The sequence below is a fragment of the Sus scrofa genome, chromosome 5 (assembly GCF_054392235.1).
Source record: "Sus scrofa isolate SSC_HxYL_T2T_F1_AM1 chromosome 5, Sscrofa_HxYL_maternal_Yorkshire_Landrace_v2.0, whole genome shotgun sequence".
In the NCBI taxonomy this organism is placed as follows: Eukaryota; Metazoa; Chordata; class Mammalia; order Artiodactyla; family Suidae; genus Sus; species Sus scrofa.
In genome coordinates this window covers 18,722,862-18,743,509 of record NC_139387.1, presented here as the reverse complement: position 1 = coordinate 18,743,509, position 20,648 = coordinate 18,722,862, and the positions used below count along the sequence as shown (strand labels likewise).

Genomic DNA, 20,648 nt, shown 5'->3' with positions numbered 1-20,648 from the left:
TAGGTTTAAATGCAATTCCACTTGGATAACTGTTGACTCCTTTGAGGTGAGCTCTATTTAAAAGAAGTAGATGGCATTTCTCCATAAAATTTTATATATCAGATACACTAATCTTAAATCTAGTCTCACACTATACAATATAACTGATAGGTCAAAACACATGTGGGGCTCAATGGAGCATTCCACGCTAACTGCTCATACTGTCATAGCAGTTCTGGGGCATGAGAAGAGAGCACCACCAATCACAAACTTTTAAAGGAATAAGTAGAAGAATATGTTAACACAGTTTGAATTTTTTTTTTCTTTTTAGGACTGCACCTGTGGCATATGGAAGTTCTCAGGCCAGGGGCAGAATCAGAGCTGCAGCTGCAGGCCTACACCATAGGCACAGCCATGCCAGATCTGCTGCATCTGCGACCTCTGCCGCAGCTTGTGGCAACACCGGATCCTTAACCCACTGATCGAGGACAGGGATCAAACCCCTGTCCTCGTGGATACTAGTTGGGTTCTTGAACAGCTAAGCCACAATACTAAATACTAAAATACACAATACTAAAATACTTTTGAATAGATAAGTGTGTCTATTGAAAAAATTCACAAAGGATAAAAGGATACATAATGAAAAAATGAATCTTCATACTCTTTCTTAGCTCTACTTTCCAGTGCTGAACACTGTAAACACTTAAGTATGAAGTGTAATCATTCAGTCACCCTCTAGTGAAAATCACCAATAAAGTCATCAGAAAGCCATGACAGAAGTTCCCATTGTGGCACAGTGGAAACGAATCTGACTAGTATCCATGAGGTTGTGGGTTCGATCCCTGCCTTACTCAGTGGGTCAGGGATCTGGTGCTGTCCTGAGCTGTGGTGTAGGATGCAGACATGGCTCATATCCCATGTTGCTGAAACTGTGGCATAGGCCAGCAGCTGCAGGTCCGACTGGACCCCTACCTGGGAACTTGCATGTGTCTTGGGTGTGGCCCTAAAAAGACCAAAAAAAAGAAAAGAAAGCAAGCCATGATAGAGATCACACTACTAAGCTCCCCATAAGCATTTTTCACTGAATTCTACACATTAATACTTTCCCCTCAAACTTTAAATGAAACACCCACAAAGCATGATGAAACACTGTCACTGCAGCAGCCCAGGTCACTGCTGTGGCACGGGTTCCTTCCCTCGCCTAGGAACTTCTGCATGCTGTGGGCATAGCCAAAAACAAACAAACAAAAACTTTACTATTGGGAGTTCTCTTGTGGCACAGCGGGTTAAGGACCCAGCAATGTCACTGCAGCAGCTCGGATTTGATCCCTGGCTGGGGAACTTCCTTGTGCTGCAGGTGTGGCCCAAATAAATAATTTAAAAATTCAGTTCTTTAGTTTCAAAAGCCACATTTCATGTGCTCGGTAGCCACACATAGTTTAGCAGCTACTGTACTGGGCAATGCAAATACAGAACATTTATTTCCATCATCAAGGAAGATCTACTGGCTCATGCTGCCTTAAATACTACTTCTGAGGTATTTACTTCAATTGTAACATATGAAATATTAGCCTAAGTTTCTATGTAGTTTTCCTAAGTCTAATTTTTAATGGTTTTAGAATAATAAACCATTTACTATTTATCATAACTTTTAATTAATACGCTGCCTTAAAAAATTTTTTAAACAATACATGTATATGGTTAAAAAAATTTTCAGTTTTGTTTAAAATGAAAGTGAACCTCCCAGCTGCCTCTGATTCTGCTCTTAAGTTTCCTTCCTTGTAACCACCATTCCCAGTTTCTTATGTATTACTGAGATATTCTATACATATTTCTTTCTTTCTTTTTTACTCTGCTTCATCCACACTTACAGCATGTGGAAGTTCCCAAGCCAGGTATGGAATCCACACCACAGCAGCAGCCTGAGCCAAAGCAGTGACAATATCAGGCCCTTAACCCTCTGAGCCACCAGGGAACTCCTCTCTGTATATTCTTAAAGTCATGTATTCGTAACACACATTACTGAACACCTACTGTGTGCCAGGCCCTATATGGCAAGGTTATAGCTGTGAACAAGGCAAAGTTCTCTCCCTCAAGGAATTTACATTCCTTGAGAACAGGTCATAAATAAGCTAATCTATAATTATATATATTATATAATTAAACTAATATATTTTTTGTAGAACTTACATGTAATTAAAAAAGTAAATAAGAGGAGTTACCACTGTGGTGCACTGGGTTAAGACTCTGACTGCAGCGGCTCAGGTGGCTGCAGAGGTGTGAGTTTGATTCCCAGCCCAGTGCAGTGGCTTAAAAGATCCGACATTGCCGTAACTGCAGTACACGTGGCTGCTGCAGCTCAGATTCAGTCCCTAGCCTGAGAACTTCCATATGCTGCAGGTGTGGCCATAAAAAAATTTTTTGTTTAAGTACATGAGAAAGTAGACTAAAGGGTGAAGTAGTGTATTTTAAAAAGAGTGCTTTTTCTCAAGATGCAGCACTTAAGCAGGAGTGAGGATGTCAGCAGGATGTGAGAGGATCGGGGTGACGAACGTGCAGATAGAAGGGATGACACCTCCCGATGATTCTGAGACAGAAACAAGCTTCATGTGTCCAACGAACAGCAGCAAAGTCCATGAGGTCAGAGTGCCATCAAGCGACAGGAGATATGATAAGAGTCGTAGGCAAAGCCAAATCCTGAATGTAATAGGACTTATTCTAAATGTGACAAAGTTGTTGGAAGACTGAGAATAAGAGTGGTATGTTATCTGATTGACATTTTAAATAAATTGCTTTGGCGTCCTGGAACAGCAGCAAGACAGCCCATCGGATGCCTACTGTGGCAATTCAGATGACCGTGTAAAGCAGGGCGGTGGAGATGACAGTTGGAGATGGTGAGAAGTAGTTAGATGGGACATGGATTTTGTGGCAAGAGCCAATGAGACCTGGAGAACAGGGGTACGAGTGGAGGGAGATGATCTTTAAGTGGACAGCACAAGTGAATTTCTTGGGGTGATGGAATTACGTCTTGATTGTGGGGATAGGTAGATGAGTCCATGCATTTGTCAAAACTCATAGACTTAGGAGTTCCCGTCATGGTGCAGTGGAAATGAATCTGACTAGGAACCATGAGGTTGTGGGTTCAATCCCTGGCCTTGCTCAGTGGGTTAAGAAACCGGCGTTGCCGTGAGCTGTGGTATAGTGAGTTGTGGTGTAGGTCGCAGACATGACTCAGATCCTGAGTTGCTGTGGCTGTGGTGTAGGCCAGCGGCTACAGCTCCGATTGGACCCCTAACCTGGGAACCTCCATATGCTGCAGGTGCGGCCCTAAAAAGAAGAAGAAAAAAAAAAAAAAAAAAAAAAAAAAACCCAACAACTCATAGACCTATACCCCTAAATAAGTATGCCATTTATAAGCTGTGTACCATTCTCTCTCTAAACCTCAGTTCCCTTGTAAATTGGTAACTGCCCACCTCGCGAAGTTGTTTCAAGGACTGAGGTAATGCTGAAGGAGAACTATGCATTATTTCTGGCTCAAAATGTTATCCTTTAATAATCACCACTATTGAAGTATGATAGTCTACACACCACTTCTTTACATGGAAAGGTCAATTTTTATATGTCTATCATGCAGTAAATTTATTCCTATACATACTGTACTGTCCGGAGCTAGTCTGATAAATCGGAGTTGGAACAGACATAGAAGTGACAGCAGAAACTCCAGGGTTTTCTCCGTCTCCTTTTCTGCCCCGTGTATCTTCAGAAGATAGGTCTTTCAAAATTTTTCTGTGAAAAATAGGACTCTTATTATTAATGCTGGTAATGTGGACAGCTTTACAAAAAGAAACTGCTAAACCTTTTTCAAGCTCAATTTAAAAGTACAGTAATCTGTTGTGTCAAGGAAGTCTTTGTTTAGCATGTACTGTTTTAAACACAAACTGAGACTTTAACAGGCTGGTTATATTTTAGTTTATGAAGAGACAAATACCCATCCAGAGTGCCTTTCAATACACAAGGCCCTTGCAGAGGTATAAAATGTTTCTTTCCCCTACAGAAGAGATGGCTCCATTGTGAGGTATTTCATTAATTAACAAGGTGTACTATTCATTTTCTAAACAGTGTCAGTCACCTTCATTTTAAAAGATCAGATTTACTTTTCCAACCTCCAAATCTATAGTTGGAAGAGAAATTCACAGTTCTCAGAAAGAAAAGGGAGATTAGAAATACTACTATAAAAATGCTGTATCAGTGATAAGTAAAACTGCTTATTTTAGTAAGAAGTAAGTTTGATTCCACAGGTATCCCTCAGACTTGGTAAAAAGGAGGTCATGGCAAGAATAAAGGGATAGAAAAAGATTCCTTGCTGAAAAGAAAGGTTTTTCGAAACACAGTTGGGGATGGAGGGAGCATTATTTGTTTCTGGGGGGAAAAAAGAAAAAGAAAAAAAAAGTTTATGCAAGAATTTGATGGCAAAAAAAAAAAAAACACAAACTTCAATGTTTACTGTAGAAAACCTGGAATACCTGTGTGAAAACAACAAAAAAAGAATCACAGGAGTTCCCGTCGTGGCGCAGTGGTTAACGAATCCGACTAGGAACCATGAGGTTGCGGGTTCGGTCCCTGGCCTTGCTCAGGGGGTTAACGATCCGGCGTTGCCGTGAGCTGTGGTGTAGGTTGCAGACGCAGCTCGGATCCCGCGTTGCTGTGGCTCTGGCGTAGGCCGGTGGCTACAGCTCCAATTCGACCCCTAGCCTGGGAACCTCCATATGCCGCGGGAGCGGCCCAAGAAATAGCAACAACAACAACAACAACAAAAGACAAAAAGACAAAAGACAAAAAAAAAAAAAAAAAAAAAAAAAAGAATCACAAAGGGAAAAAATCCTTTAGCATTAAAAGAGATCTTTCATGTTCTCTATCCTAGCCTTCCAGCCCATGCAGGAATCCCCTAACATTCCTAACAGTCTTAACTTCCAGGAATAAGGCATCCACAGCTTCCAAAAAGCAAAGTATGCAGTTATTTGATGGTTAGAGTTGTTCCTTATTTAGACTCAAATCTCATTCCACTAGAGAGCTAGAGAAAGTTAAACCTAACCCTAATTCTATATCCATGTCCAAAAAAATTTTTGCAGTATTTGATAACTGCCACAGGCCTTCTTTACTAGAAGCCAAAAAATTTTAGATCCTTCAGCTGTTCTTCTAATACATGTTGAAGATCATTCTTCAGCGTGGTCGCCTTACTCTGGACAGTCTTCCCACCCATCGCTAACGCAAGTGTAGAATGCACCTCAGAAGTTGCACACAGAAAACAAGGGAGGTGGCAGCCATCTGTAGAACTGGTGTAAACCGGCTAACATACCAGAATCATCTGGAGAGGTTTACTGAACCCAGATTCCCATCTGAAACCCCTACAGGTTGAGTGAGTGGGTCAGGACAGAGCTCCAGAATCCATTTAACAAGCTCCCTGCATGGTCTTATGCAGCCAGCCTCGCCTGAGACTGGAATGCTGTGCCCATTTCTTCTTCAATTTTAAGTTATGAAACATTTTGGGAATAAAAAGAAGTACAGACAATAAAACACCTATTACCATATACCAAGAACCAAGAGATGCTAATATTTAATACAGGTTATCTTATTTCTAATAGGAATTAAGTACAGATACACCAAAATGTCACCGCCAATTCTTTTCCCTATTCTTTTCCTCCCTCGAAGAGTACCATTATCTAAATTGTTTTTCATTCCTATATCTAAGTTTATTTTTACTACACAGCATTTAGAGATATAATTATTATTATTATTATTTACCATTGTCTGGTATTCTTTCTTATCCTCCTTCCTGATTCAACCTTGGAGAACCTTAGACAGCAGTCTTTTGGACTTCTCTTCATCTATTTCTTCCTGATGAGCTCATCTGTCCCATGGGTTTGAATGCCTTGTGTATACTGATGATCCCTCAAATGATATGCCTCAGCTGCTCTCCTCAACTCCAAACTCCTATATCCAATTGTGTATTGAATACTTCCGTTCAATAGGCACCTCTAACTTAATACACCCAAATGTAACATCAAATATCCTTCCATCCCTGGCAGTCTTACTCACTGTCAACTATTTCTCCAAAAATTTTGGAGTCATCCTCTCATTCTCACAACCCTTATCCAGTTCATAAGTAGACCTCACTGTCTCTCTTAACCATATATCCAGAATCTTACCCACCCTCATCACCTCCACTGCTGCACCCCAGTCCATGCTACCACCACCCCTTCACCGGACAGTCACAACAGCCTCTACCTGATCCTCCTTTAGCCTACCCTTCCTTTGCAACAGTCCATAACCCACACGACAACCAGTCATCTTTTTAAAATGTCAGTCAAGGAGTTCCCGTCGTGGCGCAGTGGTTAATGAATCCAACTAGGAACCATGAGGTTGCCGGTTCGGTCCCTGCCCTTGCTCAGTGGGTTAACGATCCGGCGTTGCCGTGAGCTGTGGTGTAGGTCGCAGACGCGGCTTGGATCCCACGTTGCTGTGGCTCTGGTGTATGCCAGCAGCTACAGCTCCGATTCGACCCCTAGCCTGGGAACCTCCATATGCTGCAGGAGCAGCCAAAGAAATAGCAAAAAAAAAAAAAAAAAAAAGTCAGTGAAGTCACTCATCTTTAGTGGCTCCCTACCTCAGAATAAATGACATGGTCCACAGGTGGATTCTTCGGTATCTTCTATATGAGATCATTATCATCTGCAAAATGTTTTTCTTCCTTTCCAATATGGATACCTTTTACTTCATTTTCTTGCCTAACTGCCTGAGTAAACTAGGTAGAAGTAGTGAGAGCAGGCATCCACAGCCTTGCCTTGTGCCCGATCTTAGGAGGGAAAACTTTCAGTCTTTCACCATTAAACATAATGCTAGCTATGGGCTAAAAAAAAAAAAATAAAAAATAAAAAAACTGCTATTTTAGTTTCCTTCTAGCCGCCATAGTTTGTTTGTTCACTTTTTAGGGCCACACCCACAGCGCATGGAGGCCCCCAGGCTAAGGGTCCAATTGGAGCTGTAGTTGCCAGCCTACGCCACAGCCACAGCAACGCTAGATCCGTGCCGTGTCTGCGACTTACACCACAGCTCACTGAAACAATGGATCCTTAATAACCCACTGGACAAGGCCAGGGATCAAACCTGCATCCTCATGGATGATAGATTCGTTTCCACTGAGCCACAACAGGAACTCCCTCTAGCCTCCATAGTTTTGGGGAGAAATCTGTAATAATTCACATTATTCCCTTATAAGTACTCTGGCTGCTCATGAGATTTTTGTCTTTAGTTTTCAGCAGCTGGATTATGATATTTCTGGGCAGAGATGCCTTCATGTTTATCCTGCTTAAGCTTGGCTGAGCTTGAATCTGTAGGTTTCACCAAATTTGGGGACATTTCAGCCATTATTTCTTCAAGTGTTTTTTTTCTGCAACATAGTTTTTCCTCAACCTATGACTTGAATGTCACATATGTTAAGATTTTTTGGTATTGTCTCGCAAGCCCCTCAGAATTAATTTTCCCAATTTCTGTTCTTCAGATTGGATAATCTCCACTGAACTATCTTGGAAGTTGACTAACTTCTTATCGCTGTTCTTTTTTTTTTTTTTAGGGCTGCAGTTGTGGAATGGAGGTTCCCAGGCTAGGGGTCAATCGGAGCTACAGCTGCTGGCCTATGCCACGGCCACAGCAACTCGGGATCTGAGCCGAGTCTGCAACCTATACCACAGCTCATGGCAACTCTGGCCAGATCCTTAACCCACTGAGCGAGGTCAGTGATCAAACCTGCATCCTTGTGGATACTTGTTGGGCTCATTACCAATGAGCCACAAAGGGAACTTCCCCTATCTTTGTTCTACCAAATCCTTCTGGTGAGGTTTTTATTTCTATTACTGTATTTTTCAGCCCTAAAATTTCTATTTGGTTCTCATTATAACTTCTTTTTTTCTGTTGAGAGTTCCTAACTTTCCATTCATTTCAAGGGAATTCACCCTTACTTGTTAGTTAGAACATTTCAGTAATAACTCCTTTAAAGACTTTGTCATATAATTCCAATATCCAGGTCACCCAGGGGATGACATTTGCTCATAGTCTTTTCCCTTAAAGTTGAGATTCTTCCAAGTTCTTTGTATGTGAAGTAATTTTGGACATTTTCAATATATTAGACTCTTCTTTAAATCCTGAGGAGAATTTTTTTTTTTTTTTGCCTTTTCTAGGGCTGCACCCACCGCATATGGAGGTTCCCAGGCTAGGGGTCTAATCGGGCCTACACCAGAGCCACAGCAATGCGGGATCCGAGCCGCATCTGCAACCTACACCACAGCTCACAGCAACGCTGGATCGTTAACCCACTGAGTGAGGCCAGGGATCGAACCCGCAACCTCATGGTTCCTAGTCGGATTTGTTAACCACTGAGCCACTAATGGGAACTCCCTGAGGAGAATTTTTGATATTCTTATTTTAGCAGGTTATGTGGTTGCCACCTAGCTACAAATTGACCAGGCTTCTGTGGTTTGTGGTTCCAACATCAAAGACTGCACTGCAGTTCGGATTTGGCCTATGTGTGAACCGTGCAGTGGTCCAGTTTGGAATTGGAGCTATGTTTTGTCCTATGTATAGTTCAGTTCTCAAAGTCTATGTATGCTAAGAAAGCCCATTTTTACTATTTGCTAAAAATTTATGAGTGGATGCTGAATTTTAATAAAATACTTTTTCTGCATTTATTGAATTGATTACATATTGTTTCTACTGATTCTCACTTACGGTGATTTATTTCCTTGTATGTTTGATGATTTCTGATTGTGAATTTGTATTTGGTAATTCAGAAAGCTTAACCTGGTTAAGATGTTATAGCTTCCTGTAGGGAATTCAGAAAGCTTAACTTGGTTAAGATGTTATAGCTTCCTGTAGGGATTCCAGCTTAATAAAAAAATTCAGGTTCATAGTTCCTTACTGCAACAGACCTAAAGTAATGCGTTGTACCTTGGTTTTCATGCCTGCTTCTGCTTCCCATTCTGGTTTCAGCTCAATTTGTATGTACATGGTTTTATATTTATTGAAGAGAGTGATAAGACATTTCTATTTCCTATAAATGTACAATTCATTAAACAAGCATTTTATCCAAGAGTTAACTGTTTCATGCGGCAAGAGCCGCACTATTTGGAAATTAAACTTTTTAATCTATATTCTTTTGGTGATACCTCTAACAGTCTAAGGTAAGTGCAGAGATAATCAATATGGACTCCAATACACCATATTCTTATCTTAAATATTCTGCTTGGTATTTCTTTTTCCATTTTGTTTTTAAACTACCCAAATTAATCATTAGTTCTTTTCTAAAAAGTCTATGGTAAACTTAATGTAAAAATTTTAGCCCATTGTCTCTTTTTCCTTTTTTTTTCTTTTTAATGGCCACACTCACAGCAACATCAGATCCGAGCCACATCTTCAACCTATGCCACAGCTTGTGGCAACACTGGATCCTTAACCCACTGAGCGAGGCCAGGGATCAAACCCACATCCTCACGGAGACAACGTTGAGTCTTTAACCCTCTAAACCACAATGAGAACTCCTTTTTTTTCCCCTTCATTTTTTAAAATTGAAGTACAGTTGATTTACAATGTTGTATTAGTTTCTGGTGTACAGCAAAGTGATTAAGTTGGACATATTCTTTTTCCTATTCTTTTCTATTGTGGTTTATTACAGGACATGGAATATAGTTCCCTGTGCTATACAGTAGGTCCTTGTATACCTATTTTATATATAGTAGTTTATATCTGCTAATCCCAAACTCCTGACCCCTTCTCCCCTTTGATAACCATAAGTTTGTTTTCTATATCTGTGAGTCTATTCATTTCATTAAATAAGTTCATTTGTATATTTTAGCTTTCATGTATAAGTGATAATCATATGGTATTTGTCTCTTTCTCACTTACTTTGCTTAGTATGATAATATCTAGGTCCATCCATGCTGTTGTAAGCGGCATTATTTTGTTCTTTTTTTATGGCTGAGTAGTATTCCACTGTGTTTGGGTATATACACACCACATCTTTTTTATCCCTTCATCAATCAATGGACATACAGGTTGTTTCCAAGTCTTTAATCCACTGTCTTCAAATACTACCTTTGGTAGTACTACCAAAATCTGTTGTCAGCATAACAGTCATTCTACTCTAGGTAATCTGTCTTTTCTCTTCAGAGGCTTTTAAGATCTTATCTTTGGTGTTCTCCAATTTTGCTTCATAAAATATATCTAGATGTAGGTTTGTATTAATTTATCTTGTTTGGGACCTTGTTTTCTAAGGCTGAGAAACTCATGTCTTAGACCTTCTAATTCTATCTTCTGTGTCTCTTAATCTTTCTGTGCTCCATTCTAGGTAATTTACTCAGAGTTCCATCTTCCAGTTCCCCAATCTCTTTCCAGTTATAGCTATTCTGCTACAAAAGTTATTTTAAAATCCCTCAATAGACTTACAGCAATTATATTTCTCACTTCTAGAAGTTAGGCTCAGTTATTTTTTTTTTTTTAAGTTCACCAATCTTTTATCCTAACATTAGGGTTTTGATTCCTTATGTCTTTAATAAATTTATGATTATACTTAAAGTCCCTGGCAATTTTATTATCTAAAGTTGTTTATGGATTTAATTCTGTTTATTGTATCTGCTGCTACTTGCTAAAAATAATGAATTACTTCTTTCAGCCTTTTATAGTTTCAGAGTTGAGCTCATTTTAGTGGGCTTACTTTTCAGCTCCCCCAGCAATTCACTGTCAAAATTTTGTCTTGTTCATTAACTGTTTATTCAGTAGGTAATCTGGCTCCTGCTTACTTTTCTTACTAAACTTCCTCTTCCTCCCTGTATCTTAAGGATCCCAATCCCCAGAATAGGCCAACCTCTTTCATATCATACAATCTATCTTTTATTACGCTGTCCCCTCAGCCTAAGAGCGCTTTTCCTAACTTACAAAACCCCTCCCTGCTCCTAGCTCACAAAATTTATCAGATTGGTGATGAACCAAATCACATCTTTTATGAAGACTTTCCTACTTACTCCATCAGGCAGGAATACTATACCCTATACAAAAAGTCTCTATACATCTAAAATCTTACTGTGCTTGTTTATGTGTTTCAAAGATAACATTATCAATTTTCTGTCTCCCTTTCCTCCTACTATCAAGTCACCAGGTCTGGTCATTTCAAACACAAAAGTGTCTCAAATCAACCCATGCCAAAGATAACCCACTGCCTATATGAAATCACCCAGATTATTTCAAAAGCTTTGTTAGTTGTACTTCCAGCTCTCCATTCATTCAACAAGTAAATACTGAACATCTGTTCTCATACAGTTACTTTTGCTAGGCCCTGGGATCACAAAAAATAATAATGCACAGGCCATGCTCTTAAAAAAACTGGATTCTAACAGGGTAAGTACTATAACAGGTCAGTAAATGGATGCTGCAGAAGAAAGACCTAAACTGGTCTTGCAAAGCTGAAGAGAAAGTAAACAGAGAAGGCTTCCAGGAGGAAATGAGGCCTAAAGTGTGTGCAGAATCTAGAAGAGTGTGTTTCAGCACAGGGTCACAGACACAAGGGAGAGACAGAGGCCCAAAGCTAGGAAAGGAAACACAAAGTAGTTCAATCCTTAAAATCGACAGTCCTTCTTTCATGTTACTATTAAAGTTAACCATCTACAAGTAAATATGGAAATCTAACACCTTGCCAGAAGGTAACTAAATTCTTTTTCAGCATAGCAACTTGGGCCCTTCATAATGTGGCTTGAATCTCTCTTAATACTTTCCATGCTTCCCTTCCTATACAAACACATGCTCCTTCCTTATAGAATCTGCTTTGCACAGCACCGTTCAAACTCATTTGATACTGTAACGCATGCAGGGTCTGATGTGAGGACTTACCTGTAAGATGGGCGCCGTGCTAGGATTCCGTGGGTTTTCTGTGAGGAGCCTATGCTGTCAGATGAGTCCTGAGACTCCTCACTTTCTGATAAAGAGGACACCTGAAGAATAGAACTGGTTTTACTATGATGAACAAAACAGGTAAAAAAAGAATTCAATTGAATTTTTACTTTGAGAAAAAAATGATCTGTCCTCTGGCCCCCCCAAATTCTTATGTCATTAAATCTAAGGACTAAAGGAAAGAAAGAAAGAAAAGGGAAAGGAGAAAGTTTACTTCAGGAGACCAGCTAAGTAAAGGAACATATAAAACATAGCCAGCTCAGAACTAAGAAGGAAGTCTGTCCCCAAAATAAAGCAATTCTACTTCACTAGAATTGTGAAAATCAGTCTCTATACTGATGCACACTACTTAGTTTTGTTTTGTTTTGTTTTTATCATTAAGGGCCATCTGATTTGGATTTTGGACCTGCTAACTCTGAAATGCTATTAGATACCCAACCAATATCTAATTATGAGATAACTACATTGAGGAGACTGCTGAATATACAAGCCTATGAGCCAGGGAAGAGGTTTGGGCTAGACATATAAATTGGAAGTCACAGCTCTTTAGATAGTCCTTAAAGCCATAAGACTGAATGAGCTCAGTAAGGGGAAAAATATAGGACAAAATATAGGAATACTCTAGTGTTGAGAGGTTGGGAAGAAGGAGAGAAATCAGCAAATGAGACCAAGAACAAGCCACCGGTGAGGCAGAAGGAATACCCAATGAGCAAGGTGTCCTTGGAAAAGAAAAGTAGCAAAGACAGTGAGAAAAAATGATCGACCCTGTCAAATGCTGCCAACAGGTGAAGTAAAACAAGGACTCAGAACAACCATTCAATTCAGCAAAGTAGAGCTCACTGGAAGAGGCAAGTACAAACATGGGCAAATGAAAAATCTGTAATAATTAGCCTGATCTCACTTCACAGTTAAATGAGTTAGTATGTGTAAAGCACTTAGTGCATGGCATATGGCAAGCACATATTAAATGTTAATTGTTATTAATAATAAGCCTTTTAAAACTAGTTGACACAATAACCATATGCAAGTGTTAACAATATCATAAATTGAGGAAACAAGTTTTTTCAATTTTTAAAATGTATTAAATTTCCCAACTTTTGCCCAAAGTTGCATTGTGACACCTGACTTCATCTTCATTTTACTAAAATAAACAAAACTGGCTTCTAGGAGGACACAAATAAATTCTCTACATTACTTACTATCTACAGAAAGCTTTCCCCTAAACTATTTAGACTTCAAATCTTAAAATCTCTAGAGAAGCTTGTTTTACATTCTATAATGTCCTTCAAAAACAAGTTCTAGTGTACAACTACTTTTTAATATTTTTTTGGCTGCACTTGCAGAATGCAGAAAGTTCCCAGGCCAAGGATCAAACCCATGCCACAGAAATGACCCGAGCCACAATAGTGACAACACTGGATCCTTAACCAGCTAAGCCACCAAGGAACTCCTTAAATCCTTATCTTTTGATAGGAAAAAACAAACAAACAAACAAAAAAAAAACTGGTTACAATCTGCAATAAGTAAGAAATATTACAGTAACAAATAATAAAGTAATAATTAAGGAAGATCTGTCACTTTCATGTTTCCTCAAGCATCACAGATATACCATTTCTATTCTAAATCTTGAGTTGTTTTCACCATTTGTCCCTAAATTTACTCCAAAGCCTTGCAATGAACTCAAGAAAATAATTTCTAAAACTAAGAGATTATTTATAACTAAGATCAAGTGTTTCTCTTTGACAGCACTAGCAAATAAGAGTAGTATCTTCATATAAAGACTCAAAAATCCATGCAGCAGTCACCCTTCAAATAGGAAAACAACAACAACAAAAAACAGATGCAGCTCTAGAGGAGTTCCCTGGTGGCACAGCAGGGTAAGGATCTAGCGTTGTCACTGCAGCAGCTCAGGTTGCTGCTGTGGCATGGGTTCAGTCCCTGGCCCAGGAACTTCCACATGCCCCAGGCATAGGAAAAAAACAAAAAACAAACAAAAAAAAAAAAACAAAAGATGCAATTCTAGAGCTGACAACACTACCGGACACTATACATTCAAGAGGAAAAAATGAGTTATACAGCTTTCTTCCAGGATAGCTGCTTCTCAGATGACCATAGGCATTCTAAGACTCACAGAAGTCAGAAGGTAAAATAGGAAGAGTAGAAAGAGAGGGAACGCAAGATGGCTCTTTCCTTCCTACTTGTTGTCAGGTGTTAATATGAAGAAAGATATAAGTAAGAACTTTACTAAGAACGAACTCTTTTATTTGACCACAATAAAGCATAAAGTAGGTACTTTATTACTTTGCTAAGATGCTCAAGTCAACACCGTTTCTTCAGAATTCTCTTTTTCATGAAGGATACCACTTGGATAAAAAAGTCCTTTTCCCATCAGTAAATCTTTCATTTCCTTTAATTCTAAGCAATAACTTCCTCCAAAATTACCTTCTATTTTCATTGGGTAATATGTACATGAAACTAGAAGTTCTAAAACTTTTCTATTTGCCTCATTTGTTCTATAGTCTAATTTCTAAGACAACTTTATTAGCTTGGCTTATCATATTATAACACAGCAATTTCAGTGTGTCCAAAGACTCAGGGTTCAAAAGCCCCCTCTCTCAACCACTAAGTCTTTGATTTCTGTACCGTTTGCACGTGTGGTGGGTGAATTACAGAAGACTGAGCTGTCTGGATGACCCCCTGAACCTGTACTTGCTCTCCAGGAAGAGGTACAATTGTCACTGGCGCAGATCCTCTTAATGACATCTAAGAACAAATAAAAATTCAATTAACATAATACATATTATACCAGTGCACGTAAGATAGCTGAGTTCTTAGTACTGGAAAATGCATTTCAGAGCTTATTATACTTAACCACATCTATCAATCACACATTAGGTATCTTCTATGGGCAAGAGACTGCACTAGGGGGTGGAGAGTACAAACTACAACAAACAGTAAGAGCTACAATATAAGCAGAAAAGTAGTACTGTACTGTGGGAGCAAAGAAAGGGGGCTGCTTCAGCTGAGTCTTGAAGGATGTACAATTCCTTGAAGGTGTGTATGAGGGATAGGGTTGGAAGGCATTTGGGGCAGAAGAAATAATGATGTAAAAACATGATGGGTCGGAGTTCCCGTCATAGTGCAGCGGAAACGAATCTGACTAGGAACCATGAGGTTGCGGGTTCGATCCCTGGCCTTGCTCAGTGGGTTAAGGATCTGGTATTGCCATGAGCTGTGGTGTAGGTCGAAGACGCGGCTTGGATCCAGAGTTGCTGTGGCTGTGGCTCTGGCATAGGCCAGCGGCTACAGCTCCGATTAGACCCCTAGCCTGGGAACCTCATTATGCCGTGGGTGCAGCCCTAAAAAGACAAAAAAAAAAAAAAAAACAAAAAAAAAAAACCCTAAGATGGGTCTTTAGAACATGTTATTCTGAAGAGATCTTGTTGAAAACCATGAAATCAAGAGTCAAAAGTGAGCTATCAGTATTTTTAAAGAAAAATAAGTTATAATTTATCATTTGCTTGAAATGATTGCTGTGGAAATCAGATAGGGTTTCATGGAAATACCACAATAAAATACTAAACTAAGAAAAGCCCACCCCCAAATCCTTCAAGACTCAGCTCCAGTCTTCCTCTTCCAAGAAGCTTTCTCAGATATTTTCAGATCTACTTCTTCTAGACTACCCTGGTTCATACCATTAAAATCACAAAATAAAATCTAAAGCTGCTTCGAGTCCTGAAAAATCACCTTCTCGACTGCTCTCCTCTTTTTTTTTTTGTTTGCATCAGGTTTCCAAAACAATGCCTTATTCCTTCTCATTGAAGGATTAATCCTGTTCCCAAGATAGGACTAAATGTCAGTCTAATTGTATATAAAACGCTACCCAGGTTCTGAGCACTGCAAACTCTCATCACAAACAACTCTATCCAACCTCCCTCCCACACAGCAAGAGACATGACCAAACTCTAGCACAGCTTCCGTCAGCTCTAGGATGACCCGGTCTCCTTAAAATGCCTGCCCCAGAAAGCTCAATGTTGCCAAAATAATTGTTTGTTCTACCCAAAACCCAAAACCATACAGGCCTCTAACTTCACTTTTCTTAGAGCATTTACTTTAGAAAACTTGCAACCGTAAATCCTTTCTCTGACCTCTGAGATACAAATCTTCTAGAACCCAGAAACGTCTTTCTCAAGGACCTGGGAGTCATCCCTCTGAAATGTGATCATCAGGAAGGATAGAGCCTTGTCTCCTAGTCTCCGTGGTGGCCTAACTTTGCTAAGCACCAATTAACGAACACAGGCGGCTTAATCACACTGACCAACCTCTCCACCTACCATCCGCAGGACTTTGCCTGGAGCACACCCCAGCGTTTAAAAAGGGACCAACCTTTCGTTTCAGCAGAGTTGAGCTTCCATACTGCATTAGTCTGAATGAAATCTGTCTTGCTGCCATTAACAAGTAAGGGTCTGGCTCTGTTTCTCTTTAACAGTACCCGATATGGGGATACAGAAATCACTGAGTAGAAATAAACAGAATTCATACATCCTAAGAGTCTAGCTGCAGAGTTACCCTTACACTCAGATGTCCACTTACTCTTCTAACTAAAGCAATCACTCAACTAATGAAGAGAGCGTGTGATGGGGTTAATTTACATTTCTAAAAGGATAAAAGCAATCATTCCTCCAGAGTTTCTGGCAATCCTTGTGATTTTATGCAGACTATGCATCTGGCAAGTAGAAAGGGAAAAACAGCACCAGATTTTGTTTTAGTTAATAGCTGTTACTTCCCCTTAAGGTCACTGTTCTAACCTCACAAAAATGCTCGTTATTCAGGGTCCCAAAGCCTGGTTCCTCCCACTGCCGCTCAAACATAACAATCTAAATCCTGAGATCTTTCTCAAAAAACGAAAAGGAGCTGCTGCCACCTCCAATTTTAACCCAAGGCTGAGACGAAGATGATGGCCTCCACCTGCTACTTTTCATCGCTAACAAAGCTTTCTGCAGTGACAGAAATCTTCTAGATCTGCACTGTCCAATATGGTAGTCACATCAGATACGTGAAATGTGGATTTCCCACTGCGGTGCAGCGGAAACAAATCCAACTAGGAACCACGAAGCTGCGAGTTCAATCCCTCGCCTCACTCAGTGGGTTAAGGATTTGGCACTGCTGTGAGCTGTGGTGCAGGTCACAGACACGGCTTGGATGCTGTGTTGCTGTGGTGTAGGCTGATAGCCGTAGCTCCAAATGAACCTCTAGCCTGGGAACTTCCATATGCCACAGATGCAACCCTAAAAAGCGGGGGGGAAAAAAAAGAAAGAAAAGAAAAGCAAAAAATGAAATGTGGCTTGTATGAGTGAGGGACTGGTTTTTAAATTTCATTTAACTGTAAGTAATTCACATTAAAATCAAAATATCCACTTGTGGCTACCATATTGAACAGAGCATTTCTAGATATTACAGCTGTAGCACCAGCTAGTAAACAATCCATTTCTAGATGTTACAGCTGTAGAACTTGCTAGTAACCGGCTAGTTACTCCTCAGAACTACCTCTTAGGAGACGTTAAATGTAGAAAAGGAATTTTTTTGGAGCTGCTCTGATTAAATCGGTAGCTGCGGGATCAAGGTTCTCTGATTTCCTCTCACTCCACAGGGTGGTTGAGCTCACTCTTATACAAGTGACCACCCTCACACCATGCACAAAAATAAACTCGAAACAGCTGAAAGACTTAAACATAAGACATGATTGACACCATAAAACTCCTAGAAGAGAAGATAAGGCAAACATTCTCTGACGTGAATTGTACCAGTGTTCTATTAGGTCAGGCTCCTAGGGCAATAGGGATAAAAACAAAAATAAATGAATGGGACCTAATCAAAGTTACAAGCTTTTGAACTGCAAAGGAAACCATTAAAAAAAAAAAAAAAAAAAGACAAGACCACCTACAGAATGGGAGAAAATAGTTGCAAACAATGCAATCAACAAGGGCTTAGGAGTTCCCTTGGTGGCGCAGTGGTTAACAAATCCGACTAGGAACCATGAGGTTGCGGGTTCGGTCCCTGCCCTTGCTCAGTGGGTTAACGATCCGGCGTTGCCGTGAGCTGTGGTGTAGGTTGCAGACGCGGCTCGGATCCCACGTTGCTGTGGCTCTGGTGCAGGCCAGCGGCTACAGCTCCGATTAGACCCCTAGCCTGGGAACCTCCATATGCCGCAGGAGCGGCCCAAGAAATAGCAAAAAAAGACCAAAAAAAAAAAAAAACAAGGGCTTAATCTCCAAAATATTCAAACAACTCATAAACTCAACAATGACAAAAACAACCCAATTGAAAACTAGGCCGAAGACCTAAAGAGACATTTCTCCAAAGAAGACAATGACCAGTAGGCACATGAAAAGATGCTCAACTTCACTAATTATTAGAGAAATGCAAATCAAAACCACAATGAGGTACCACCTCACGCTGGTCAGAATGGCCACCATTGATGAATGTACAAATAATGAATGCTGGAGGGGGTGCAGAGAGAAGGGAACCCTCCTACATTGTCAGTGGGAATGTAAACTGATGCAACCACTATGGAGGACAGTATGGAGGTTCCTCAGAAAACTAAAAATATGCAAGTGACTGGGCAAAAATTACCATACTCCTTAGCTCCCTAATTAGCAGATCCCAGGTCGGTAAACACGTGGATGAGGGAGGGTAGGGAGTTAATCGAGTGGCATGGGAAAGAGACCTCTATTTATCAGAGTTTGAATGTTCTAACTCCAGAAAGGCACACAGACTTTGGAGTGAGGCAGGCTTTGGCTGATTTTCAGCTGAAGGCAATCATTTGCACTGTGATGCTGAACAAATTACTTAACCTCCCAGGACCAGCTTCCTCCTTTGTAAATAGAATTTTTATAATTTTCACACCTACTGGAGCACAGCTGCTATACAATGTTGTGTTTCAGGTGTACAGCAAAGTGATTCAAGTATACATATACATATATTCATTCTTTTTCAGATTTTTTTCCCCATATAGGTTATTACAGAGGGTGGGATTAAGATGGCAGAATAGAAGGACTGGAGCTCAACTTCTCTCCTAAAAACAACAAAATTCACAACTAAAGGCTGAGCAATCTTCAACCAAATGGACCGGAAACCTTCAAAAAGATATCCTACTCCAGAAGACAAAGAGGAGGCCACATCAAGAGGTAGGAAGGGCGATTTCGTGATATAAGCAAACCCATACCTCCCAGGTGGGAAGCCCCACAGACTGGAAACTAACTGATCACAGAGACTCACCTACAGGAGTGAGAGTTCTGAGCCCCGCATCAAACTTTCAAGTGTGGGGATCTGGCACTGGGAGAAAGAGCCCCTGGAGCACCTGGCATTGAAGGCCAGTGGGGCTTGTGCACAGGAGCTCCACGGGACTGGGGGAAACGGAGACCCCTTTCTTAAAAGGCGCACACAGACTTTCACGTGCACTGGGTCCCAGGGCAAAGCAAAGTCTCCATAGGAATCTGGGTCAAACCCCGTATAGGTTATTAAAGAACAATAAATAGTTCCTTGTGCTATACAGTAGGTACTTGTTGGTTATCTATTTTATAAAGAGTAATGTGTATGTTTTAATCCCAGACTCCTAATTTATGCCTCAACAAAATTAATAAACCCTTAGACAGACGCATCAAGAAGAAAAGTGAGAGGGCTCAAATCAATAAAATCAGAAATGAAAAAGGAAGATTTCCTGTCGTGGCGCAGTGGTTAACGAATCCAACTAGGAACCATGAGGTGGCGGGTTCAATCCCTGGCCTTGCTCAGTGGGTTAGCGATTCAGCATTGCTGTGAGCTGTGGTATAGATTGCAGATGCGGCTCAGATCCCACGTTGCTGTGGCTCTGGTAGGCCAGCGGCTACTGCTCTGATTAGACCCCTAGCCTGGGAACCTCCATATGCCACTGGAGCGGCCCTAGAAAAGGCAAAAAAAAAAAAATTTTTTTAAATGAAAAAGGAGAAGCTACAATGGACATCACAGAAATACAAAGGATCATAAGAAACTACTACAGCATCTATATGCCAATAAAATGGACAACCTAGAAGAAATGGACAAGTTATTAGAAAGGTACAGTCTTCCAATAGTGAACCATGAAAAAACAGACAATATGAACATACCAATCACAAGTATTGAAATTCAAACTGATTTTAAAATTTCCAGCAAACAAAAGTGAAGGACTGGGAGTTCCCACTGTGGCACAACGAGATCAGTGGCATCTATGGAGTGCTGGGATGCAAGATTGATTCCAGCCCAGCGGAGTGAGTTAAGGATCCAGTTCTGCCACAGCTGCAGCCCGGATCTGATCCCCTGCCCTGGAACTCCATATACTGCTGAGAGACCAAAAAAAGATGCCTTCACAGCTGAATACTATCAAACATTTACAGAAGCATTAACATCCTTCTGAAACTGTTCCAAAATTTTTCAGAGGAACCAATACTCCCAAACTCATTCTAAGAGGCCATTACCCGCCTCATGGCAAAACCAAAGATGCCCCCCGCCCAAATTATAGCCCAATATCACTGACAGACATAGATGTAAAACTCAACAAAATACCAGCAAACCAAATCCAACAATACATTAAAAGTATCATACACCATGATCAAGTGAGATTTATCCCAGGGATGCAAGGATTCTTCAATATCCACAAATCA

The 20,648-nt window shown here is 40.3% G+C and overlaps 1 protein-coding gene and 1 long non-coding RNA gene across 22 annotated transcripts in view; one reads left to right on the top strand and one right to left on the bottom strand.

Annotated features, from left to right (window-relative positions):
• ATF1 (activating transcription factor 1) overlaps positions 1-20,648 on the bottom strand; it is a 61,932-nt gene that overhangs the window by 12,408 nt on the left and 28,876 nt on the right. For 10 of the 17 annotated variants that reach the window (XM_084955692.1, XM_084955693.1, XM_084955694.1 and 7 more), the window contains 3 exons: positions 14,614-14,733; positions 11,911-12,011; positions 3,635-3,765 (listed from right to left, as the gene is read on the bottom strand). In XM_084955692.1, coding sequence (XP_084811818.1) covers positions 3,635-3,765; positions 11,911-12,011; positions 14,614-14,733 — 352 coding nt within the window. The remainder of the gene's footprint in view (positions 1-3,634; positions 3,766-11,910; positions 12,012-14,613; positions 14,734-20,648) is intronic. The other 7 variants (XM_084955702.1, XM_084955703.1, XM_084955704.1 and 4 more) reach the window with 1 other exon arrangement.
• The window catches only part of LOC146403179 (uncharacterized), a 132,480-nt gene that overhangs the window by 83,792 nt on the left and 28,040 nt on the right, over positions 1-20,648 (top strand). For 4 of the 5 annotated variants that reach the window (XR_014803223.1, XR_014803222.1, XR_014803224.1 and 1 more), the window contains one exon: positions 18,968-19,157. This is a non-coding gene — a long non-coding RNA (uncharacterized LOC146403179). Of the gene's footprint in view, positions 1-18,967; positions 20,008-20,648 lie in introns of all 5 variants that reach the window. The other variant, XR_014803220.1, reaches the window with a different exon arrangement.